Raw genomic sequence first — 27,180 nt, forward strand, 5'->3', positions numbered from 1 at the left:
AAGTCCCTTTAACAGGAATGGAAGGAGAAAGATGGCAGAATAATGTAGGGGGTAGGGGAAGAAGGAAAAGCTAGAAAGTGATAGGTGAAAACGGAGAGGGGGCATGAAGGAAGATGGCAGGTGATAAGACTACATAAAAATAGTTGCAGACAAGTGTGTCCACACAAAATCATTCAGAGTGTTTCCCAACCAGAAGCTGTGGATGAACCATGAGATCCTCAATCTGCTGAGGGTAAGATCAGAGGCATTCAAGTCTGACTACCATTAAAGTTACAAGAGGTCCAGGTACGATCTCTTGAAAGCCATTTCACGGGTGAAGTGACAATCCCTGACTGAACTTGAATCAATGAAGGATGCTCGACAGCTGTGGCAAGGCTTGAATGCTATCAACTCTTATGAAGTGAAATCAAGTGACAAAGGTGACAACAAGGCTTCGCTTCCAGATGAGCTCACTTTCTATGCTCGCTTTGACTGTCAAACAACGGAGGGTGGAACTTAGGATGTTGGCGTCTAACGGCGACTCCTTTGCTTGCATCTCAGAAACAGCTCAATTTCTATCTTTGATATAATTTTTTTCCTTTTCAGGGTTCTTTTGAAGACCCTGACCTGGAGTTACACGCTGACTTTGGTCCTTTGTGGGAATGGGACCCGCTTTCAGGGCTTCATGACCGGTTGCTTTTTGATATGCCAAGGGTGCGGCCTGAAAGACTAGCGCGCCTTTAGGGTGCCTGATTTTCGTAGCTCTGGAGGCAGGCGGATTCGAAGTCCGTGCTGCCACAGAAAACATGGGAGTACATGGAAAATTGAAAGCAGCGAGCTGGCTGCATGCCCAGAGACCCGAGATCTTTGAGCACAGAGTTCGGAAAAAGCGACGCAACTGACTTTTAACACCATGAATTGGCGAGTTATTTTGTCATGTCTCCCATCTCACTGTGAAATGAGGACACCACTTTTCCCTTATTAGGGAGAGAGAGAGAACCTGTAGTATGTCAAATTACTGGGTATACGAGTAGTCTTTGGGTACTGCAAGTCTGTCTTTATTGATGCTTTGCTGCACATGAGTGCTCAGTGGAGGGTGCAGATGCTTTTTTGCTGGGGGGGTCGTTGCTTTGCTGCTGTTTATGTGTGGGAGGGGGGAGCTGGGGGGGCTTTGGGGTTCAAACATTTACCTGTTATTTATTCTTTGGGGCACTCCTCTGTTTTTGTGGATGTTTGCAAAGTAAAAGAATTTCAGGATGTATATTGTATACATTTCTCTGACATGAAATGTACCTACCTATTGAAAACAGGAACCATCACAAACTCACACAGCCTGCAATGAATCTCTGAGTTTAGTCTCTGAGGCTGACAGGAGAGCATCCTTCAGGAGGGTGAACCCATGAAAGCATCTGGTCCAGTTGGAGTACCTGGCTAAGTACTAAGTACCTGTGCTCATTATTTGGCTGCAGTATTTACTGAGATCTTTAACCCCTCGCTTTGGCAGTCTGAGGCGTCCATCTACTTCAAGCAGGCCTCAATTTTACCAATTCCTATGAACAACATGGTAACTTGCCTCAAATACTGTCTTCCAGTAGCATTTACATCCACGGTGATGAAATGTTTTATCACCAGCCGCTCAAAACACATCAACTCCTGTGTAAGTTGGATCTGCTCCAATTTGCCTACTGGCACAACAGGTCCACAGCAGATGCCCTTTCATTGGTTCTTCACTCAACCCTAGAACATCTGGACAGCAAAGAGGCAGAAACCAGAATGCTTTTTAAATCAACTCAGCTTGGCATTCAATGCTATCATCTCCTCAAAACTAATCAATAAGCTTCAAGACCACGGCCTCAATACCTCCTTGTGAAATTGGATCCTTGATTTCCTCACTTGCAAACACCAGTCAATTCAGATTGGTAACATCTCCTCCACAATCTCCACCTGTACAGGTGCAGCACAAGGCTGAGTGTTTAGCCCTCTGCTCTACTCACTTTACTTTTATGACTGTGTGGCTAAGCACAGCTATAATACCATATTTAAGTTTCCTGACAACACCAATGACTGGCTGAATCAAAGATGGTGATGAATCAGCATATAGGAGTGAAACTGAAAATTTGGCCATCATGCCTTAACAACAACCTCTTAATGTCAGGATGACCAAGGAGCTGATTATTGAGTACAGGAGGAGGAAACTGGAGGTCCTGGAACCAGACCTCATCAGGGGATCAGAGGTGTAGAAGATCAGCGACTTTGAATTCCTCAGTGTTACCATTTCAGAGGACCTGTACTGGGCCCAGCACACAAGCACATCAGCGACTCTACTTCCTTCACAGTTTGAGAAGATTTGGCATGACATCTAAAACTTTTGACAAACTTCTATAGATGTGTGGTGGAGAGTATATTGAGTGATTGCATCACAGTCTGGCATGGAAACACCAGTACCTTTCAATGAAAATTCCTACAAGTAGTGGATACGGCTCAGTCAATTTCAGGTAAACCCTCCCCCCTCCCCACCATCAAGCACATATATATGGAATGTTGTGGCAGGAAAGCAGCATCCATCATCAGGATTCTCTCACTACCAAGTCATGCTCTCTTCCCACTGTTGCCATCAGGAAGATGGTACGGGAGCCTCAGGGCTCATATTTCCAGGTATAGGAACAGTTATTGCTTCTCAATCAGTAGATGACCCCAACAAATTTGCAGGTCAAGTGCTGCCTTAGTTGGAAAGAATGTTCGGGGCCCTGATTAGAGGTGAGGGAGGATGGAGCAGTTCTGCCATTCACAGGTTTAAGTGCCAGGATGGAGATTAGTGAGGAGAGATGAATGGACAAAGCGTCATGGAGGACAGAGGTCAAGGGGTCCCTGTGGAAAGTACAGAGGGTCCCGTTAAAGATGGCAGAAGTTGTAGAGAATGGTGTGTTGGATACGGAGGTTCATGGGGGTGATAGACGACGACAAGAGGAACTCTATCTCTGTTAAGGTGGTGGGTGGGAAGATGGGGTTAGTGCAGATGTCCAAGAAGAAGAGCTGCGGGTGAAGACAGCTCTTCACCCTTTCCCTTTCACTGTGGTGGAAGGGAAACCTGGTTCTTTGAAGAAAGAGGACAACTCTGATGTGCTGGTAAGGAGAGCCTCATCTGGGAACAGATGCAGTGGAGATTAAGGAACAGAGTAGAGGGAATAGCATTTTCACAGAACACAGGGAGAGAAGAGGTGTAATAAGATTGCCATAGGAATCAGTGGGTTTATAAAATATATTGGTAGACAGTTTTTCCCCAGTGATGCAGACAGAGATCAAGAAAGGGAAGAGAAGTGTCAGAAATGAACCAAGTGAACTGAAGGGCAGGGTGGAAGTTGGAAGCAAAGTTGTTGAAATTAATGAGTTCAGCACAAGTGCATGAAGCAGCGCAGATGCTATTGTCAATGTAGTGCAGAAAGCATTGGGGAGCGATACTAGGGAAGGCTTGGAACATGGACTATTCCACATAGCCAACGAAAAGGCAGGTGTAGGTCGGGCCCATGGCTACACCCTGAGTTCGAAGAAAGTGGAAGGAGCGAAAGAGAAATTGCTGAGGGCGAGGACCAGATGGAGGAGGTTGGTGGTGGATGGGAATTGATCAGGTAAACTGTCAAGGAAGTAGTGGAGAGCTTTAATGCCTTCGTGATAGGGGATAGAAGCATATAGGGACTGAACATCCATGGTGAAAAATGTGGCAATCAGGGCTAGGGAATTGAAAGTTGAGATCAAGATGATGTCAATTTTTGTAGACATAGGTGGGACTAAACCAAGGGGGTTAAAATGGAGTCAAGGTATGTGGACATGTGTTCAGTGGAGCAAGAGCAGGCAGAAACAATGCACCATTCCAACTAAACATGCTATGAGTATCAATTCAAATAGCTCAATACTGTACAGGCACAGTGACAAAATAAGGCAAACCAAAAAAACTGCAAGGGCTGGAAATTTGAAATAAAAATAAATAAATCTGAACATGTTGCAAATACCCAACTGGTCAGGCAGCACCTACAGAAGGAGAAACAGTGGAAATGTTTCAGATTGAAGATCCTTTAGAACTCTTTGCCACTCTGACAATCAGCTTTCAACCTGATATACAGTCGGCCCTCCTTATCCGTAGGTTCCGCATACGCGGAATCAACCAACTGCGGATTGGGAAAAAAACGGAAGTTCTCTCTCCAGCACTCGTTGTATGGGCATGTACAGAGTTTTTTTTCTTGCTATTATTCCCTAAACAATACAGTATGACAACTATTTACATAGCATTTACATTGTATTAGGTATTATAAGATAATCTAGAGATGATTTAAAGTATACAGGAGGCTGTGCGTATGTTATCGCAGATCGGGACCGAAAAAAAAAGTTCTCTCTCCAGCATTCGTTGTTTGAGCATGTACAGATATTTTTTCTTGTCATTATTCCCTAAACAATACAGTATAACTATCTACATAGCATTTACATTGTATTAGGTACTATAAGTAATCTAGAGATGAATTAAAGTACAGGCAGTCTTTAAGTCGGATTTGTATGCAAGTTGGATCTGGTATTATTTAGTGTCAGTCAAACATTTGTCTTAGTATATAGTATATAGTTTACCTTTCCATGGATATAAAACACTTAAGAAACATATGTATTTCAATAATTAAACCACTGCGTTGCTTAGTAATAATTGTAGCTTTCATCAGGGCAGGGCCTTACACATGCTCCATTATTCTCACTTTATCCTTTAAAATTGTTCTGATTGTTGACCGACTGTAGCCTAACGCTTTTCCAATGACCGATGGTGTATCACCTCTTTCCAATTGCTTTATTATTTCCACTTTATTTTCAATCATGATCGTTTTCCGTCAACGGAACAGAAACACTGTGGATTCAGCAGCAGCCACGGGCGGCAGGTCTGAACTCCTTGGGTCATAAAGTCCACCTACACTGAGACAGGTTAAATAAAGTCCCGAGCTCCCCCGGGTCATAAAGTCCACCTACACTGAGACAGGTTAAATAAAGTCCCGAGCTCCCCCGGGTCCTAAAGTCTACCCACACTGAGACAGGTTAAATAAGGGACTTGAGCATCCGTGTTCTTTGGAATCCGCGGGGGTTCCCGAAACCAATCCCCCGTGGATAAGGAGGGCTGACTGTATTACTAATTATTTCTCTTTTCAATAAGGCATGATCTGTTGCATATTTCAAACATTTTCTGTTTTTATAATAGGATGGATGGCAGGGAGAGGTATTAAAATCCTGTTTAACTTTGCTATTTATTAGGGAGCTATAACAAGCCAGACATTGGATGGTGACATGAGTAACAAGTGCACTTAAAACAGAAAGGAATATATTAAATAAACAAAATCAAACTCAAAGAGGAAGAAACTATCACTTAGTTAAATTGAATCCACACATTTAAAAATAATTAGGAAAACATCACTACACCTAATTATTATCTATTTCAAAAAGGAAAAGTGTCAGGGAATTGGAGGATATTCCTACTCCAGAATTGATTTTCTCCCTCACTCTTTCCATTCTCATTCATCTCATTCCACTTACATTTCATTCAGATGTAATGATATCAGATCTTCATCACCCTCTCTCAACCTGTACCACCGTGTTGCTCAGTCTACCCTACCACAGGTATTCTCGTTTTACTTTCCTTTCCTTCCCCTCTCTGTAATTTAAAGCATTTTTAGATTTTCTTAGTTCTGATCAACAGACAATTTAAAATGGTTAGATTATCTCTTTCTCCAAATCTCTATCATTTTCTGTTCTAATTTTGTATTTCCAGCATCAGCAATGTGTTGATTTCTTCTTGCCTCTATATGGAATGGCAGGTTTAGGTAATGGTTCTAAGATATTCTCAGTTAATGTCATGACGAAGCAAGAGAATAACCAAGTCCAAGCCAGTGTTATCCAAGGCTGCTTATGCCATATCAGCTTTAAAAGGGCATTGACAAAGATTAAAAAAGGTCTCAGAAATATTGCTGGGATATTCTCATGCAATGCCATTTCACTGTTAATGCTACCACTTTACATTTTGAAATTGGTAAACAAATATCACAGACTTGAGGAACACAATACTGGAAGCCAAGAAAACAAAAGAGACATTGTAGCATAGTTCTTACTTCATCTCAAGTTTTCTGATTTTATTTTGAGCTGCTTGTAGACTAATCTGGAGCCCATCTTTTGAACGTTCTGCATTCAAACATCGCTGGTGTAGTTCATCAATTTTTCTGCGATCTTCTTCATTGCTGGCACCATTTCGATACATCTGAAACAGAGCTTTTGACGTTAGAGTTTCAATCTGCTGTTAAACAGGATTTTAAAGGAAGAGAGAGGAGGCTCAAAATGAACATGTTAAGTGGTTAAGATAAAAAGGTGTTTAAATGTCAGTACTGATTGTCAATTACTCAGGCATAATAATTATTTAAGAAAACTATTCAGTTATATTTTAGATATAGACAACATTCTGTCAGAGAAAACAATAGATGCATTAAAAATAGCAAATAAGCATCTGCATTCAGAGAATGAAAGTTAATAGGCCAGATTTTGCTGAAATGCTACATCGAATCTTCTGTCTGCATACAGAATGCACATCTTGCGTGCAGCCTTCCTGGACACACTGAACTCTCACTTCCAAAACTCCACTTAACATTTTGACAGGCAGCAAGTATCCTATGTCTTGACAGCTGCAAAAACTATCTTAAGTATATCTAAATAACTCATGGCATTGAGATCAATTAGAAATATGGTAATTATTACACATTATATAAACAAATAACATTTATCTTCCAAGTTACCCAGCCTTCTAATTTACATTGTATTACAATTCTGTATCTGTCACTAGGTCAGTGTCTTGGAATTTTCCTATTTAACCCTCTTGAAGGAACTCTTGAAGGATACCAATGTAACTCACTGGATCTTCCTTCAACCCATTTCGCAGAAAGCAGCCATAAACATAGCTCTGCCAACATTGACCACATCACCCTCCCACAAAAAAATAACTACAGGATAGTCTTTGTTTAAAGAATTCTTACTTTTAGATGTTTACGTTTTTAGTCATTCTTGTATGACTTGCTGGTTTTAATTTCTCAGCATGCAACTCTAACCTACAATAATTTAATTTTCTGATATCTTCAATGCAATGTATAAAACAACAAGAGTGCTTTTCATTCACTCTTTAGCACACTCCAACCATGAAAATTCCATAGGTTATATTTATACTGTATTTATGTAAGAACTTAACGGTGTCCATGGCAAGTTAAATGCATTCCCTATTAATTCCTGAGCATCCAAAAATATGGGCTTCTGACTAGCTTTAGATTTTAACAAACTTACACGACTTTATTGGAAATTTGCTTGAAAGAATTTGGATGTGGTACTTTCTATTTATACATGAACAAATTCTAATTTGATGAGTGAAACCAGAAATTAAAATTGTCTGTAGATACAGCACATTTAAGTCTGAGAAGGTGGCACAAAACTGGTCTGTAGTCATTCAAAAATAAAAGCTGATACACGGACACGCTGTTCCTTGTTTATTTTTAAAGTTTTAAACGTTGGCATTATTAGTAAAATAAATAACAATGAAGACTTTCATAGCTTCTGAAGCCTAACAGCACACTTGTACTTTATATTCTGCAGAAGACAAGAGAACTGATTTTTTAAATGTAATTTTGTGCAAATTATCAGAGAAAAAACACCCAATTTATTTATTGTCATTCCATTTCTTACAATTACCAAACTAATTATTCAAGCCTCAAGTGCTTTACTGCTCAAGTCAAATTTTCATGCTGACAGTTTACAAAACAAGATCAGTCAAGCAGGTGGGCAGCATGGAGGAATGCTAAAGGACAAAGAGAACTGGCAAAGGTATTTTGTATGAAAATGCAGAACTAAAGAGATTAAAGGCTAACTGTAAGAAATCTCACAATAATTATGGCACATGCTGATCAAGGTGTGGCCAGCAGCCAATCATCTTAGTTTAAAGAGTCATGATCTTCACTCAAAACTATAAGACAATCACTGAACCCGAATTGTTTTACTATTTTTAAAAAAATTGTCACTTGGCCTGATGTCGCTTATTCTCTGGTTCTCTGCCCAAGTGTCAATGAGCCTCACCAATCACTGGTATTTTTTTCTACCTCCAGTCCATTCACAATATGTAACACAACAGATTGAAAGCAATTGGCCCGAAATGTTGGCTTTATTTTGCCCTCCATAGTTCCATAGAGACTGCCTGACACATTATTTCTAGCGTTTTCTATTTCATCTCAAATATCTGAACTATTTACCTGATCCTATCCAAATGGGAGAAATACAACAATGTCAGTTAAAGCAGTTAGAAGTGACATTCAAAGTGTGCAGGACTTGCAACTAAGCATCATACAATGGAGAGAGAAAATTAGGTTGGAGAGGAAAACAATGGATGTTTGCACATTAAGAATTTATTCAATAAAACTCATTTTTTTTTACCTTTTCAAGTTCTTCTTCTACAGCTCGTTTCTCTCTTCTGGCTCGTTCAATCTGACCTTGTTTATCTTCACAATTCTATCAGAAGGATGCATATCATAAAAGTTGGCAAAGAATTTAAACCTACCATTTTAGAGAAGCTGCAGATGCTGAAAATCTATTCCAGTGTTTTTAATGACCAACAGGCTATACTTCATCCTGTGTACTGCGATCTTATTTACCTGCACTTCAATGTAACTTGCCTTTGCCCTCATTACGGATCTATATTAACTTTCGACTTCAACTGAAGAACATTTATGAATGAGATAAGTAGGCAGGTATTTCAATTCTGGATCAAGTTCAGCTGTCTTCACCACATTTTACTGTTATAAAGTTGACACGTTCAGTTTGGATGTCACACTTACCATTTGCATATCAGATAATTCCTCAGTTAAACGAGAAATCTGTACATTACTTTGTTTCCTGACATTTTCAACCTGCAACAAAAACAAAATTGAGAATGTTATTGTATATCCTTTGTACATTTTACTTCAATTTAAGTTTAAAAAATGGTTTGGTTCATTTCAAAGATCAAGCACCCTACAACTACAACAAATATATTAAACAATACAGTCTGTTCCAGGGCAATGAATAGGTTCCATTTTAACTCCAAAAATATATAAAACCTACTATTCCTCCACAATTTAATAACGAATACATCAAAAGCACATAAGACTGATAAGAAAGAACAACTACTAAAAGTGGGGAGAGAAAACTATTTCTAGCATTTGCAGAAATGAATGCATATATGCATGTCGTACTTTTATATAGGAACTCCTTCATATTAGAGATGTCCATTACTTATGCATTCTTAACTGGGGGATGGCTTGTAGATCACTTCCCAATACACTTCTCTAAGAAAATGTCATTTGCTTTGAGTTCAAGTTAAATAAAGTTGAAGTTTATTGTCATCTGACTATACAGGTATACAGCCAAACAAAATAGTCCTCCAGACCACAGTGCACCCACAAACGTATCACACAGCACATAAACCAAAACATACTATAAATAAGTTAAAATATAAATCAAAATTCATTTAGTAACGTGCAGCTCAGGTAGAGTAAACAGCTCACTGTCCTAGTGAGGAGACCTCAGTGGTGATAGGGTACTCATTAGCTTCACAGTCTGAGGGAAGTAGCTGTTACCCAGTCTGGCAGTCCGAGTCCTGATGCTTCTGTACCTCCTTCATAACTGTACTGAGTCAAAGAGATTGTGGCATAGGTGGTAGGGATCCTCAACAATGCTTTGGGCCCTTCATTTGCAATGCTCCTGGTAAATGTCACAAATAGGGGGGGAAGGAGATCCCAATGATACACTCGGTATTTTTTAACCGTCCCCTGTCTACAGGGTCAACATCAACTAAATTAGAGTTATTAGTTCATGAATAATAGTGTATTGTGGCAGTTATTACCCAACTTTGGAGTTAATATCCACAATGTGCAGGACCTTTGCCTATCCAACAAAATGAAATTACATTGAGGAACCATGCTAGCACATAAGTGTTTAAAAAATGTTTTGTAAGTTTCCTAACTGAATTTTGACAAATAATATATACTCCAGCATTATAGAAAGCATAGGATTGCTTTGAAAATGGCTCACTTACTCTTTTAAAACTAACTGATCTGCAGCAGTGTCAGCCAATCAATGAACTGATTTCATGCTCTTCATTGCAATTAGATTCAATTGAGTGTTGGTCACCAGCCTTCACTTAACTAATTACACACAAGGCACACCTGTATAGTTTCAATTGACTGTTGGCTACAGTTCTTAAATACTCAGAGTGGATCAATTGACTAAATTTGAAATGATTGTACCATAAGAAACAGACCTTGGTCACTGACTAAGTGACTGCTGATTAATGCTCTATTCATTTGCATCCTCATAGATCTGGGAATAATCAAAACAAGTTAGCCATGGTGTGGTCAGTTTTGTAGATCTGGAATTGCTTTCAACAAAGGAAACTCTGAACCAGTAGTGTATAAATAAAATGCAGATCTGCCAAAGTTAATAGTTTATGGGATAAATTCAAAAGGTTTGAATTTCCTCATCTTAAGGAATTATTCCTTTGATTTCACTCACAACCGAACAGAAATTTTGTGGATATTCAAAGCTTTGAATTTTCCCTCAGTCAGAATGATTATCCATGGTTATTCTCAATGTCTTCCAACATGATTAAACAAACTTTTGACAATGCTTTGAAGCTGCAAGACTTAAAGTAATAGCAAACTGAAACCTCAAGTTATCAAAGTGCTTATATGTTTTATATTTTCTACTTGTTTTGAATTATTGATACCATATTGAATATTAAGTTAGGGCCATGTGTTTAACCATCAGAATAAAATAAATTTAGAAAAATCATCTGACTTAACCTCCTTTTTGATTTGAGCAGCAACTTCTTGAACAAGCTGAACCATGGCTTCTTTCACTTTTACCACTTCTTCATCCTTTTGTTTTTCACGTAGTAATATCTAAATGGTTTGCAAAAATTTGAAAATAAATCATTAAAATGAGTATCTTGGTGATTTTGTTTTTTTAAATTTTTTATCATTTATATTTCAATTTCGCACTTCATAGTTAAGGAACAGTTATATCTAATAAGCTGACCCCAAAGAGAGCGATCAACAAACTTATCCCAAAGTGTAATTCAAACTGAACAAAGACTTATAGATATCTGAGATATCTTCCACCTTCAAAGAATGGTGATTCTTTCTACAATTGATGCTGCTCTCACCCACATCTCCTCCATTTCCTGGACACTGGCCCTCACTCCATCCTCCCACCGCTATAACCAGGGATAGAGTTCCCCTTGTCCTTACCTACCACCATACGAGCCTCTGCATCTAGCACCTCATTCTCCGTAACTGTCGCTATGTTCAATGGGATCTCACAGATCTCACCCTGACTCCACCACCACTCTCCACAGGAATCACCATCTCTCCGTGACTCACTTCTCCTGCCTCACTGATCTCTCTCCTAACACTTATCCCTTCAAGTGATACACATACTGCACTTCCTCCCTCACCACTATTTAGGGCTCCAAACAATCCTTCCAGGAAAGGAACACTTTATCTGCAAGTCTGCCAGTGTCACGTGCTGTATATGGTGTTCCCGGTGCAGCCTTCTCTATATCAATGAAAACTGATGTAGATTAGGGGACACTTTGTTGAGCACCTTCACTCCATCACAACAGGCAGAATTTCCTATTCTGATATATTAGTCCATGGTCTTCTCTACTGCCACAATGAGGGAGGAGAATCACCTCACGTCTTGTTTTTGGGTAGCCTCCAACCTGATGACATAAGCATTGATTTTGCCAACTTCCTGTAATTTCACCCTTCTCCTCTATTTTTTCCATTCTCAAATCTGGCCCCCGCTCTTCCCCTTCTCTTCTCCTCATCTCCCTCTGGTGCCCCTCCTTCCCTTTCTCTCATGATCCATTCTCCTTTTCAGTCAGATGCCTTCTTCTTCAGACCTTTACCTTCCCTAAAAACGTCCATCTTCTCACTTCATCCCCTTCTCCCACCCACATTCCCACTCACCTGGTTTCACCTACCACCTGGCAAGCTTGTATTCCTTCCCCTCCCCCAACTTTTTATTCTGTCTTCTTCCTTTCCAGTCCTGATGAAGGGTCTTGGCCTGAAATGTCAACTGTTTATCTCTCCATAGATGCTACCTGACCTGTTGAGTTTTTTGTGTGTTACTCTGGATTTCTAGTATCTGCAGAAACTCATGCTTAAATCTTAAAGAAATTATAGAAATGTAGCACATAACAAAAACAGTTCTTATTAGCTACCTGCACCTATTCAACTTCAAAATGGCTAATTTGAACATGTATCATTATTGAACATTGTTAAAGCATGTTGTAGCATCTTGTTGCGATCAACCAGGAAATCAAGCAGGTAAAACCTATGGTGATTCATCAGTGGTGCGCAGTCAACTTATGGACAGAATTGTTGAAACTGAACTCAATGAGATAACATATCTATTATAAAACTCTAAAAATATGTACCAAATTCAAGTGAGAGATCAACGTAAATTTACCCCAAAATCAATCCATTTGTAGACATGTCAGTATGATATCAGCTCTGATTACAGAGCTTTTGAAGCTACTAGGTCAGTATATTTAAAGTATGATTAAAAGAGTATTAATAAATCTAGTAATTAATTTAAAAAACTATACTCAAGAAAGTATAATAATTTATCTCAACAATTATATATATTTAAATATTAGTAAAATATATACCAAATTCATGACTTCTATTGCCTACCATTACTCTGGGATAAATTACTTATTTCATCTGTCAATATTTTGATACAATTGGTCACCCCATCATTACCATTTTCTAGCAGGGGTAAGCCTGCCTTCACTCTTTTCCTTACCCATTTTCCAAGTCATCTCCAAAATACTTCTGCATTGTAGTTGTCTAAGGGCCCACTTGTGACTCTCTGCAACTTTCTCATCCAAAGACTGCATTGCCATTACTACAACAAAAAATAGTACTTCCATGTATTCATTGATCACACTCAACTGTATTTCAATGTTTTCTGAATCATCCTTCCTTTCCACTGCCTCTATGATCATGCTGCCTGTTCAGAAGCTGAAATGTCCCCCAACTAAATACTGGGAACTTGAAGTCACTGAGCATAGTCCCCACAAACTCTGTTCCATAAGCATATCTCTCTCTTGCTGTATTCTTAGTGAACAGCAAGATCTGCCAAACAGTCATCAGCAATATCATCTGCAGCAGCCCACCACTTCAACCATCCCCAGCCAGCCTTAGTTCATCTCCTATTGAAACCTGCAAGCAAAATACAACTGGATGGAACCATTTCTGTGCACCCCTGCCTACCCTTTTACATGGTGCCCCAGCTACTGTGGGCTGGTCTTACTCGACCTGCATAAAGTTTCTTCCCCACTCCTGTATTCATTGAAATATATTGTCATGCAGAATTGATTCAACAAATTTCGGGTTTTTTTTTTACATAGCCTCAAATCCTTACTGGTCAGATAACTGTCTGGCATGGGGGGGGGGCTTACTGCACAGGATCGAAGTAAGTCGCAGACAATTGTAAATTTCATCAGTTCCATCATGGGTGCCAGCTTCCATAGTATCCAAGACATCTTCAAGGAGCAGTGCCTCAGGAAGGCGGTGTCCACCGTTAAGGACCTCCCACCACCCAGGACATGCCCTCTTCTCATTGCTACCATCAGAAAGGAGGCACAGAAACCTGAAGGCACATAGTCAGAGATTCAGGAACACTTTCTTCCCCTCTGCCATCCAATTTCTAAATGGACATTGAACCCATGAACACTACCTCAATACTTCTTTAAAATTTATTTGGCCTCTTCTTTATTGTTGCATTTCTTACTCTGTCATTCTGGTTACACTTTCAGACATCCAATTCCAAAATTCTGGAAATATCTGTCCAAAACTATCTGCCTCTACTCTCCTAAAACTCCTTAAAACATGCATTTGACTGTACTGCCTTAATTTCATACTCTTGAAGTATCTAGATACATTTTTAAACTGCATTAAATATACAAATGTATTAATAATGTTACTATCTTTGTGATATTGTTTGTCCAACAGTTAAAAACATAGAGCAGTACATCACAATACAGGCCGATGATGTGCTGACTTTTTGATCTACACTAAGATCAATCTCCCCTCACACATAGTCCTTCATTTTTTTCTTTCATCCCTGTGCCCATTTAAAAGGTGCTGCACCTTTTCAAAGGCCTCCTGAAAAACAAAGAACACAACATCCATTGTCTATCCTGCTTGTTACGTCCTCAAACAATTCCAATAGATTTGTCAGTGAAGAGATTCCCTTAGGGAAACCATGCTGACGTTGGCTTATTTTATCATGTACCTCCAAGCACCCTGAGACCTCATCCTTAACAATCGACTCCAACAACATCTTCCAAAACACTGAGGTTAGGCCAATTGGCTTAAAACTTCCTTTCTTCTGCCTCTCCTCAGTTCCTGAAAAGTGGGGTGAATTTGCAATCTTCTATTCCTCTAGAACCCTACCAGAATCCAGTGATTCTAGAAACCACAATCTCTTTATCTACCTCTTTCAGAACCTTGGGTGTAGTCCATCTGGTCCAGAAAACTTATCTACCTTGAAATGTTTTAGGTTCCCTAATAATAGCAATTGCACTCATCTCTGCCCCCGCCACACTCAAATTTCTGGCTTACTGCTAGTGTCTGCTCAGTGAGGATGGATGTAAAATACTTATTTAGTTTGTCCACCATTTCCTTGTCCCCCACTACAATGTCTCTTCAGCATCATTTTCCAACAGTCCGATATCTACTTTTGCCTCTCTTTTATTCTAAATATATCCGGAAAAAATGTTAGTATAGTCTTTGATATTATTGCCTAGCTTACCTTCATATTTCAACTTTTTCCTTCCTATGGCTCTTTTTGTTCCCTTTTATTGGTTTTTACAAACTTCCTAATCCTCTAGCTTCCCACTAATTTTTGTTCTATTATATGCCCTCCTTTGCTTTTATGTTGTTTTTGACTTCTTTTGTCAGCCACAGTTGCATGATCCTGCCTTTAAAATACTATTTCCCCTTTGGGAAGTATCTATCCTGCATCTTCTCAATTTCTCCCAGCCATTGCTGTCCGCTAGTGTCCTAAGCCAATCAACATTGGCCAATGCCTATTTCATGGCTCCATAATTCCTTTTACTCCACTGTTATACTGATAGATCTTACTTTAGCTTTTACCTCTGAAATTGCAGGGACATATCATATTATGATCACTGTCTTCTAAGGGATCCTTTAACTTAAGCTCCCTAACCAAATCAGGTGCACTACAGAATACCCAATCCAGAAATGCCTTTCAACCACAAGCTGCTCTAAAAAGCCATCTCATAAGCATTCTACAAATTCACTCCCTTGGGATCCAACAGCAATCTAATTTTCCCAATTTGCCTGTATATTGAAATCCTCCATGACAATCATATTACCCTTTTGACATTTGTTTTCTATCTCCCATTGTAAATTGTAGCCCACATCCTGGCTAATATTCAAAGGCCTCTATACAACATCCATTAGGATCTTTTTACCCACAAGGATTCTACATCTTTTGATTCCATGTCACTTCTTTCTAAGGATTTGATTTCATTTTTTACCAACAGAGCCACCCTGCACCCTCTGCATACCTGCCTGTCCTCTTTGATACAATGTGTATCCTTGGATGTTAAGCTCTCAACTATGATCTTCCTTTAGCCACGACTCAGTAATGCCCTCGTCATACCCGCCGATTTCTAACTGCACGACAAGAAAATCTACCTTATTCTGCATACTGCAAACATTCAGATATAATACCTTCAGCCCTGTATTTGACATCCTCCTCAATTTTGTGGCTATGTTCCATTGCAACTCATCTCACTGATTGCAATTTTGCCCCATCATCTGCCTGTCCTTCTTGATGGTCTCATTGCACGTTGCATCTACTTTCCTACCAACTGCCCATCCTTAGCCATAATCACTCTGATTCCCATGCCACTGCCGAGTTAGATTAAAACCTCCCCAAAAACTCTAGCAAACCTGCCCACAAGGATATCAGTCCTTCTTGTGTTCAGATGTAATTTGTTCATTTTGTACAGGTCATATCATCCCCAAAAGAGATGCTAATGATCCAGAAATCTAAAGCCCTATCTCCTGCACCAGTTCCTCAGGCATGCATTAATCTTCCAATGCATCCTACTCTAACCCTCACTGGCATGTGGTACATGCAGCAATCCAGCAATTACTAGACTAGAAGACTTGTTTCTCAGCTTTCTACCCAACTCCCTAAATTTTCTCTTCTGGACCTCCTCTCTTTTTCTAGCTATGCCATTGGTGCTAATATGTATCAAGAGTTCTGGCTGCTCACCCTCCTCTTTAGAATGCCATGGACCTGATCTGAGACATTCCTGACCCTGGCTCCTTGGAGGCATCATACCATTCAGTAGAATTTGTTCAAAGGTTAGGGAAAAATGATCAAAATAAGTATATGTCACCAAATACTCCCTTAAGATTCATTTTCTTTCAGGCATTCATTAAAACAAATAAATACAATAGAATCAATGAAAAGCTACATGTAAAGACTGCTGAGCAACACGTGTAAAAGACAAACTGTCTAATAGAAAATAGTAATAATTATAATAAATAAATAATACTGAGAACATGAGTTCTTGAAAGTGAATCCACAAGTTATAGTCAGTGATCAGCTCAGTATTGTGGCAAGTGAAGTTATCCACTCAGATTTAGGAGCCTATTGGTTGAAGGGTAATAACTGATTCTGAACCTGGTGGCCTGGGACCCAAGACTCCTGCTCCTCCTTTCTGATGATAGCTGAAGAATAGGTGCAGGGGGCTGGGTTTCAAATTTGTGGATCATTGGGATCTCCTCTGAGGAAGATGTGACCAATACAAAAGGGATTAGATACAACTCAACTTGAGAGAGACCAATATCCTTGAGGGCAGGTGTGCTCATGCTGGAAAGGGTTTAAACCAGTTTTTCAGGGGGTTGGGAACTAGCGTGACAGGGCAGAGGGTGCAGCAGTAGATGCAGCGTGTAATGAGACACTAAGGAAGAATAGGCAGTGGACAGAGCATAATTACAGTCAGTTGAACTTCGTCTATTTTAGTGCAAGTAGTATCAGGAGCAAGGTTGATGAACCTGGAACATGACGTTGTGGCTATTACAGACACTTGATTGTCACAAAGGGATGTATTCTGCTGGATGTTCTGGGGTTTGGGTGTTTGAAGGGGGACAGGGAAGGAGGTAAGAGAGGTTTTGGAGTGGCATTGCTAATGAGGGACAGTATCACAGATGCAGAGAGGGAGGACATTGTGAAAGATTTGTAAACTGAGACAATGTGGGTGAAAGTCAGAAACTGGAAAGGAGATATCCCTCTATTGGGAGTATTCCCTAAACGACCCTCCCCCAATAGCAACAGAAGACACTGATGAGCAGATTGAGATACAGATTTTGGTTTAAGATTTAAGTTGATCTTCAATGACTGAAAATTTAATGATAAGATGTCTGAAAACATTATGATTGGCTCCTTCCATCAATTTTGTAATCCTTCCTGACTCCATTTTGTTTACTAATTGTAGTTGTAAAAGGAGCCAATTCTATGGTAAACCTGGCATCCTCTCCATGGTCAAGTATTGCTTCTAAACCAATATTGATTCCATCACAAAAACTGCACATTTCTAACTCTGCAAATTCTGCAGAATTAGAAAATACTGCATTTTCCAATAAAGTAGAAAATGTGCAATTTCTAACGGCTAATTGCTCCAATAATGCTCTAACATTATTGACAGCTTGATTGCTCCAATTTCTCTTGCCGTTCAACCTTTTACCCATAAGATTCAGCACTTCCAAATGTTTTATGATTATGTCCTATCGTACATATCCTCTCTCTCATCAGTCCTGTTGTTTTAACATTGGTCGGTCAGTCAATTAACAATTTTAAATTCACATCCTTGTGTTTAATTTTCTCAAAATCATCAGCCACTTTCTTTGTAGCAACTCTCAAATTCCAATCCTGAGCACTCAAGAATCTTCAGTGGAGAAGTCTTTCAGAGTTCAATATTTCAAAATTTCTTCTCTCTATTCAATATCTTTATTCTCCTTTGCCTTTTTTAAGAAGTTTTGTCTACACTTTTATAAATCACATTCAATATTTTTCCAATGTTATGAAAAAGCAACATCTTTAAATATATTAAAGACACTGAAAACCCCATCAAATTACTTAAAATTCTGTGTACGTAATTCTCAATTCCAATAAGCTTTCAAAGATACAAAATAGCTTCCCTTTAGCATTTTTATGTGCCTCAGGACAAAGCCTGCTGTGAAATCTTACCTGATCTTTCTTCAAGTTTGCTTCTTCAAGGAGTTGCATGCTTTCTCGAACCTTGGCCACTGCCACATATTTCTCATTTTCTGCCTGAGTATATTTTTCCCTAAGTTCACGAACTTGCACCTCAAAACTAATTTTCTCCTTTTGTAACTGCTCTGATGTTTGTACAGCTGCCCGCAATCTACAAACACAATATTAAAATGGATTATACAGTGCGAGGATCATATGTGCCTTGCTGCTCAGTTGAAATACTCTCAGTGGCTAGTACAGCAGTGATAGGATCCCAGCGATGCCTTAGACCGTAAGACACAGGAGCCGAATTAGGCCATTTGGCCTATTGAGTTTACTCTGCTATTCAATTATGGCTGATCCTTTCTTTTGGTCCCCTCCTCGGCCCCATTCCCTGGCCTTCTCCTTGAAACCTTTGATGCCATGGCCAATTAAGAACCTATTAAGCTCTGCCTTAAATAAACCTAACAACCTGGCTTCCACAGCTGCTTGTGGCAACAAATTCACCACGCTCTGGCGAAAGAACTTTCTCAGCATCTCTGTTTTAAATGGACACTCTTCTAGCCTGAGGGTGTACCCTCTTGTCCAAGATTCCCCCCACCATGAGAAACTATGTCTAGACTTTTCAAAACTCGAAAGGTTTCAATAAGACTCCCCCCACCCATCCTTCTAAATTCCAGTGAGTACACGCCCAGAGGCATTAAACATTCCACATATGAGAACCCTTTTATTCCCAGAATAAACTCCTCTGAACCCTCTCCAATGCCAGCACATCTTTTCTTATATAAGGAGCCCAAAACTGTCACAATACTCAAAGTGACACCTCACCAATGCCTTATAAAGCCTCAGAATCACATCCCTGCTGTTGTATTCTACCTCTTGAAAGGAATGCTAACATTCCATTTACCTTCCTCATCACCAATTCAACCTGCAAGTTAACCATAGAACCATAGAACATTACAGCACAGAAAAAAGACCCTTAGGCCCTTCTTGACTGTGCCGAACCATTTTTTCTGCCTAGTCCCACTGACCTGCACCTGGGCCATATCCCTCCAAACCCCTCTCATCCATATACCTGTCCAAGTTTTTCTTAAACGTTAAAAGTGAGCCTGCATTCACCACTTCATCTGGCAGCTCATTCCACACTCCCACCAATCTCTGCGTGAAGAAGCTCCCCCCCAATGTTCCCTTTAAACTCTTCCCCCTTCACCCTTAACCCCTGGTTTTTTTTCTCCCCTGGCCTCAGTGGAAAAAGCCTGCTTGTATTCACTCTATCTATACCCTTCATAATTTTATACATCTCTAACAAATCACCCCTCATTCTCCTACGTTCCAGGGAATAAAGTCCTAACCTATTCAACCTTTCCCTGTAACTCAGTTTCTCAAGTCCCGGCAACATCCTTGTAAACCTTCTCTGCACTTTTTCAACCTTATTAATATCCTTCCTGTAATTAGGTGACCAAAACTGCACACAATACTCCAAATTTGGTCTCACCATTACATTCCAACTCTTATACTCAATACTTTGATTTGTAAAGGTCAATGTACCAAAAGCTCTCTTTACAACCCTATCTACTTGTGACACCACTTTTAGGGAATTATGTATCTGAACTCCCAGATCCTTCTGTTCTACTGCACTCCTCAATGTCCTACCATTTATCTTGTATGTTCTACCTTGGTTTGACCTTCCGAAGTGCAATACCTTACACTCGTCCGCATTAAACGCCATCTGCCATTTTTTTGTCCATTCCTCCAACTGGTCCAAATCCCTCTGCAAGCTTTGAAAACCTTCCTCACTGTCCACTACACCTCCAGTCTTTGTATCATCAGCAAATTTGCTGATCCAATTTGCCACATTATCATCCAGATCATTGACATAGATGACATATAACAATGGACCCACCACCGATCCGTGGCACACCACTAGTCACAGGCCTCCAACTCAGAGCAGCAATCCTCCACTACCACTCTCTGGCTTCTTCCATTGAGCCAATGTCTAATCCAATTTACTACCTCTCCATGTATACCTAGCGACTGAATCTTCCTAACTAACCTCCCATGCGGGACCTTGTCAAAGGCCTTACTGAAGTCCATGTATACAACATACACTGCCTTCTCTGCATCCACTTTCCTGGTAACTTCCTCGAAAAACTCTAATAGATTGGTTAAACATGACATACCGCGCACAAAGCCAAGCTGACTGTTTCTAATAAGTCTCTGTCTATCCAAATACTTGTAGATCCTATCTCTGAGTATTCCTTCCCATAATTTACCTACTACCGATGTCAAACTTACCGGCCTATAATTTCCCGGCTTACTTTTTTTTTTAAACTTTTTTTATTGTTTTCAAATAGTTACAGAATAAAAGTGTATGAGAAAAAAAATGTTACCCAGCCCCCCTCCCCTTAACCCCTCCCCCCTAACATCCCTAAAAAAAAAGAAAGAGAAAAAAAAAGGAATGCCTGGATATTGGAGGGTCCCCACACGCTCCACGGAGTTCGTAATAACTTTAGTGTATGCATTTATTTCTTTCCCCAAGTAACCAATTATTTCATCTTCGGAGCACCTATATATTTAATCCTGTCTTTTGTAAATAAGGGCGCCAAATTTTCAAAAATGTTTCATATTTATCTCTTAAATTGTAAGTGATTTTTTCAAGTGGAATACAGCCATAAATTTCGTTCTTCCAACGATCTATACTTAGATATGTATCCGATTTCCAAGTCACTGCAATAGCTTTTTTGGCTACTGCCAATGCAATTTTTATAAATTCTTTCTTTTTGAGCCTTTTTTAAACAACGGAACTACATGAACTATCCTCCAATCCTCTGGCACCTGACCGGTTGTTATCGACATTTTAAATATTTCTGCCAGGGCCCCTGTAATTTCAACACTAGTCTCTAAGTCAACACTACCTAGTCAACTCTACCTAGTCAACACTAGGTAGAGGCAGATTCGGTATTGTCACTTAAAGTACAAACGTAAAATTGGATAGGTATATGGACAGGAAAGGAATGGAGGGTTATGGGCTGAGTGCAGGCCACTGGGACTAGGTGAGTGTAAGCGTCGGCATGGACTAGAAGGGCCGAGATGGTCTGTTTCTGTGCTGTAATTGTTATATGGTCTCCCTCAAGGACCAAGGGAATACCCTGTCAGGTCCTGGGGATTTATCTACTCTGATTTGCCTCAAGACAGCAAGCACCTACTCCTCTTTAATCTCTATAAGTTCCATGACCTCACTACTTGTTTGCCTTGTTTCCATTCCAGTTTCCTTAGTAAATACAGATGCAAAAAAACCCATTTAATATCTCTCCCATTTCTTTTGGTTCCATACATAGCTGACCACTCTGATCTTCAAGAGCACCAGTTTTATCCCTTACTATCCTTTTGCTCTTGACATACCTGTAGAAACTCTTATTATTATCCTTCACCCTGACTGCCAAAGCAACCTCGTCTTCTTTTAGCCCTCCTGATTTCTTAAGTATTTTCTTACTCTTTTTATACTCCTCAAGCATCTTATTTCCTCCCTGTTGCTTATACATGTTATACATCTCTCTCCTCTTCATCAGAGTTCCAATATCCCTCGAGAACCAAGGTTCCTTATTCTTATTCGTTTTGCCTTTAACCCTGACAGGAACATACAAACTCTGCACTCTCAAAATTTCTCCTTTGAAGGCCTCCCACTTACCAATCACATCCTTGCCAGAGAACAACCTGTCCCAATCTACACTTTTTAGATCCTTTCTCATTTCTTCAAATTTGGCCTTCTTCCAGTTTAGAACTTCAACCCGAGGACCAGATCTATCTTTATCCATGATCAAGTTGAAACTAATGACGTTATGATCACTGGAACCAAAGTGTTCCCCTACACACACTTCTACCACCTGCCCTAACTCATTTCCTAATAGGAGATCTAATATTGCATCCTCCCTAGTTGGTACATCTATATATTAACCTTTAAAGTGTTCTGGACAAGGACTCCCAAGTCCCTTTGCATCTCAGATTTTTGGATTTTCTCCCCATTTAGAAAATAGTCTCACATTTATTTCTTCTAACAAAGTGCATAAACACGCATTTCCCAACATTGTATTTCGTTTGCCACTTTCTTACCCATTCTCCTAATCTGTCCAAGTCCTTCTGCATCCTGTTTCCTCAATACCACCTGCCCCTCCACCAATTTTTTTATCATCTGTAAACTTGGCAACAAAGCCATCAATTCCATCATCTAAATCATTGATATACAGCATAAAAAGCAGTCCCAAAAGCGACCCCTGTGGAACACCACTTGTTACGGGCAGCCAATCAGAAAAGGTCCCTCCTACACATCAGCCAATGCTCTACTATGCTAATAACTTTACTGTAATACCATGGGCTCTTAACTTAGTAAGTAGCCTCATGCGTGGCACATTGTCAAAGGCCTTCTGAAAATCCAAGTATACAAGATCCACTGTATCCCCTGTATCTATCCTACTCATAATCTCCTCAAAGAATTTCAACCAGTTTGTCAGGCAAAATTTTCCCTTAAGAAACTAATGCTGATTTTGTCTCATCTTACCCAGAGTCACCAAGTACTCCATAACCTTATCCTTAACAAGTGACTTCAACATCTTCCCAATCACTGAGGTCAGGCTAATTGGTCTATTATTTCCTTTCTGCTGCCTCCCTCCTTTCTTAAAGAGTGGAGTGACATTCGCAATTTTCCAGTTCTCCGAACTGTGCCAGAGTCCAATGATTTGTGAAAGAATATTACCAATACCGCCACAATCTCCACTGCTAACTGTTTCAGAACCCTAGGGTGCAGTTCATCTGGTCTGGGTGACTTAAGTACTTTTAGATCTTCCAGCTTTTTGAGCACCTTCTCCCTTTTGACAGTAATTGCACTCACTTCTTTTCCCTCACACTCTTCAACACAAGGCACACTGTTGGTATCTTCCACAATGAAGACTGATGCAAAATACTCATTTAATTCATCTGCCATCTCCTTCTCCCGTTATTATTTCTCTAGCCTCATTTTCTAGAGGTCCTATATCCACCCTCATCTTTTATATATACACTTGAGGAAGTTTTTTTCTACCCACCTTGATATTGTTTGCAAGCTTGCTTTCATATTTCATCTTTTTCCTCCTAATGAATTTTAGTTGCTTTCTGTAGGTTTCTCAAAGCTTCCCAATCCTCTATATTCCCACTAAATTTTTGCTTTGTTGTATGCACTCTCTTTTGCTTCTACTGCTGTAGCTGATCCACTTGAAGGTCCAACATGTTTTACATTCCAGAGATGTTCTTCTGCACACCACTGTTGTAATGCGTCGTTATTTGAGTTACCATCACCTTCCTGTCAGCTTGAACCAGCCTGGCCATTCTCCTCTGACCTCTTCTCATTAACAAAGCATTTTCACCCACAGAACTGCTGCTCAATGGATTTTTTTTTTTTGCACCATTCTCTATAAACTCTAGAGACTGCTCTGTGTGAAAATCCCAGGAGACCAATAATTTCTGAGATACTCAACCACACTGTCTGGCACCAACAATTATTCCACGGTCAAAGCCATTCAGATCATATTTCTTCCCCATTCTGATATTTGGACTGACCAACAACTGAATCTCTTGACCGTGTCTGTATGTTTTATGCATTGAGTTGCTGCCACATGATTGGCTGCTTAGATATTTGCATTAATAAAGTATACAGGTGCACCTAACAAAGTGGCTATTTTGGTTTATACTGGAGCATGGACACACACACAGCCCCTCAAATATTTCTGAACATTCAGTTACCTATCTGAATTGAATCTACCCATCATGATTACATTACCTTCCATGTCCTGGCCCATCACAAAAATGAGCCTCCATTCTAAAATTTCCAGGTGGTCTCACCTCAACAGGTGACAGTGAGAGTTTCAGATTTCTATTATTTTGTACAAACTATTGCTTCTTGGCATTTCTTTAATACATTTTGAAATAATAACCCCACAGACAATAATTGCTCCATTTTACTTTGAGCAGCTTGATTATTTCAGCTTCTGTATCACAAGTAAATACAAAACTTGTTAATAAAACCTGGTTTTTGCTCCCTTACTGTTAACTCCAGTATCACTTTGGTAAATCAGTACTACACACTCCCTTTGGGAATAATCAGATGTGGAACTAAATGCAATCTTTGCTTTAGTAATTCTCAGGTATGCACAGCTATCATAATTTCTGCTACTTCATATTCCAGCTTTTTGCAGTTAAAAGCAATCTTTACATTAGCCTCTTAAAAATATATATCTATTGGTACTAAGTGATATCTTTATTTGGATTGCTATACTTTGTGTAGGGAAAACAGATAACAAATTAATTTTTGCAGGCCACTTTTCTGTAGAAATCCTCCACAGAAAAAGTCATGTAAACTCTGTTTCATTAACGGAACTATTCATATTGTATTGTGCACTTCCCTCTTCTCAAACTCCTCAATTTACACTAATGGATTGCAGTAATTCATCTAACACTTCACTTTTAGCCTCATGGTTATATAATCAACACAATCCTTCTTATAAGTGGTATTGCCAACAGTCTTAATTGGCTTTGATGTCTGCTGCCACTTTATCAGATTATTTTCAAAAGCAATTCATTAGTTTTGTAGCACTTTGGGATTGTTGAGAGAAACAAATGTACTGTCCCTCTTTTAATATGCTTTTTTAAATGGATTCCAATCTTGTTCGCTTAATGTCAATGATAGTCAAAGAGCCTATCTATTCTCACTTTTCTGGTTAACACATGAACACTGTTTCAAAAGTTATGTAGTTGGATTACCTACAGAATCATGTTGCATCTTTAGTAAACCTGTAAACCATCAATAAAATGGAATTCAACAATAATGTCTACCTATTAAATGTATTATTTCTGAGGGATTAATTCTGCTACACAATGCTCCACCTTATTCTCTGCCCCTCTGATACACTCAGTGGCCACTTTATTGGTACACCCATACATCTACTCATTTATGCAGATATCTACTGCAATCAGCCAATTGTGTAGCAAAAAATGTATAACAGCATGGTGATACGGTCAAGAGGTTCAGTTGTTATTGAGATCAAACATCAGAATGGAGAAAGAAATGTGATCCAAATTACACTGACTGTAGAATGATTGCTGATGCCAAACAAGGTGGCTTAAGTACCTTAGAATAAGCAATAAATATTGAGAACATGAGATGAAGAGTCCTTGAAAATGAGTCCATAGGTTGTGGGGATAGTTCAGTGATGGGGCAAGTGAAGTTGAATGAAGTTACCTCAATCATTAGGCTCTTGAAGCAGTGGAGGTAACTTCAATTCAATTTCACTTGCCACAACCTAGGACTCAACTCTCAAAGACTCTTCATCTCATGTTCTCAATATGTATTGCTTAATTATCTTCAGCATTTGAATCATTTGTTGACTTTTGCACATTGGTTGTTATCCACCCTATTGAATGCAGTCTTTTATTGATTCTATTATGGTTCTTGGATTTACTGAGTATGCCTGTAAGAATATGAATTTCAGGATTGTACATGGGTGACAAGCAAGTACTTTACTTGAATAAATTTACTTTGAACTTTGAAACTGCTGATTTCCTGGGATTTCATGCACAAAAATTTACAGAGAATGGTGCTCAAAATGGAAAAATAATCCAGTGAGCAGCGATTCTGTGAAAAAGCCTTTTTAATGAGGTCAGAGAAGAATGGCCAGATTGTTGCAAGCTGACAGGAAGGAGACAATAACTCAAATAGCCATGCATTACAACAGCAGTGTGCAGAAGAGCATCTCAGAATGTACATATTGAAACTTGAAGTGGAATGGCTACATCACCAGAAGACCACGAACATACACTCAGTGACCACTTTATTAGATAATTCCTGTACCTAATGTTTTCACTAATGATAATAGTCCCATTAATTCTGTTATCTGTTGTCAAAATATCTAATTTCAACTATTAAAAACATCAATTTAAAATACATAAGTTATGTGCAAATGTATACAAGATTAACTTTTATTGACTTTTTACTGTCATAAATTTGATCTCAAAAATTCTGAAATACAACTCTACCGCTTTTAAGTACTCAGTGAGGCTAAAAATATTATAAAATAAAGCCCAATCATCTGGCTTCTAAATAAGCAGCAGTAAAATTAAGTACATATTTGAACAATTTCTTTTTCACTTACATTTATTATGCTTTAAGGAAACAGTGAAGAAACAGTATAGCCAATTTAGTTCTGCAATTAATTATGTGTGCGCATGTGTGCCCTTAACTCCTGGTGGAGTCGTCGGGGCGCCGTCATGACAAGCTTTTTGCACCCATCTTTTTGGAGATTGCTCATCGTCTTGGGCATCTGAAACCTGGCGGAGCCCATCCCTCTCCAGGTTTTTATTTTTACGCTGTTGAGTTGCTAGCTCGACACTCAACCCAGGCACGGATGGAGAGCGTGCAAGGGAGCCGGCCGGATTCGAACTCAGGACCTCTCGCCCCGAAGTCCAGCGCTGATGCCACTAGCTGGCACAATTAATTAATTATATCAGAATGGAAAATTATTTTCATTCAGATTTCTGCTATCTTTAAATTATGAGTTTTCTTTCATCAAGGATATGCGTTTTCCTACCAAGGAATGCTCCTCCAAATTTACAACTTCAAATACAAATTTAGTAATTAGAATTCTTATCAATTGTGTATTTTTTCTACCTCATAAATCACTCAACTTTCAGAATCTTGACATCACTCCTGGATACAAGACAGGAAATTTAGATCTTTCTAAAATTTATTAAATTCAATTACATAACATTAATGTTAACCAACTG

At 39.3% G+C, this 27,180-nt stretch overlaps 1 protein-coding gene across 3 annotated transcripts in view; it reads right to left on the reverse strand.

Annotated features, from left to right (window-relative positions):
* Positions 1 to 27,180, reverse strand: part of sclt1 (sodium channel and clathrin linker 1) — a 76,863-nt gene that overhangs the window by 21,420 nt on the left and 28,263 nt on the right. For all 3 annotated transcript variants that reach the window (XM_073042682.1, XM_073042680.1, XM_073042681.1), the window contains exons 14-18: positions 18,367 to 18,544; positions 10,866 to 10,964; positions 8,862 to 8,933; positions 8,461 to 8,535; positions 6,111 to 6,256 (exon numbers count right to left, since the gene is read on the reverse strand). In XM_073042682.1, coding sequence (XP_072898783.1) covers positions 6,111 to 6,256; positions 8,461 to 8,535; positions 8,862 to 8,933; positions 10,866 to 10,964; positions 18,367 to 18,544 — 570 coding nt within the window. The remainder of the gene's footprint in view (positions 1 to 6,110; positions 6,257 to 8,460; positions 8,536 to 8,861; positions 8,934 to 10,865; positions 10,965 to 18,366; positions 18,545 to 27,180) is intronic.

Source organism: Hemitrygon akajei, chromosome 4 (genome assembly GCF_048418815.1).
Source record: "Hemitrygon akajei chromosome 4, sHemAka1.3, whole genome shotgun sequence".
Lineage (NCBI taxonomy): Eukaryota > Metazoa > Chordata > Chondrichthyes > Myliobatiformes > Dasyatidae > Hemitrygon > Hemitrygon akajei.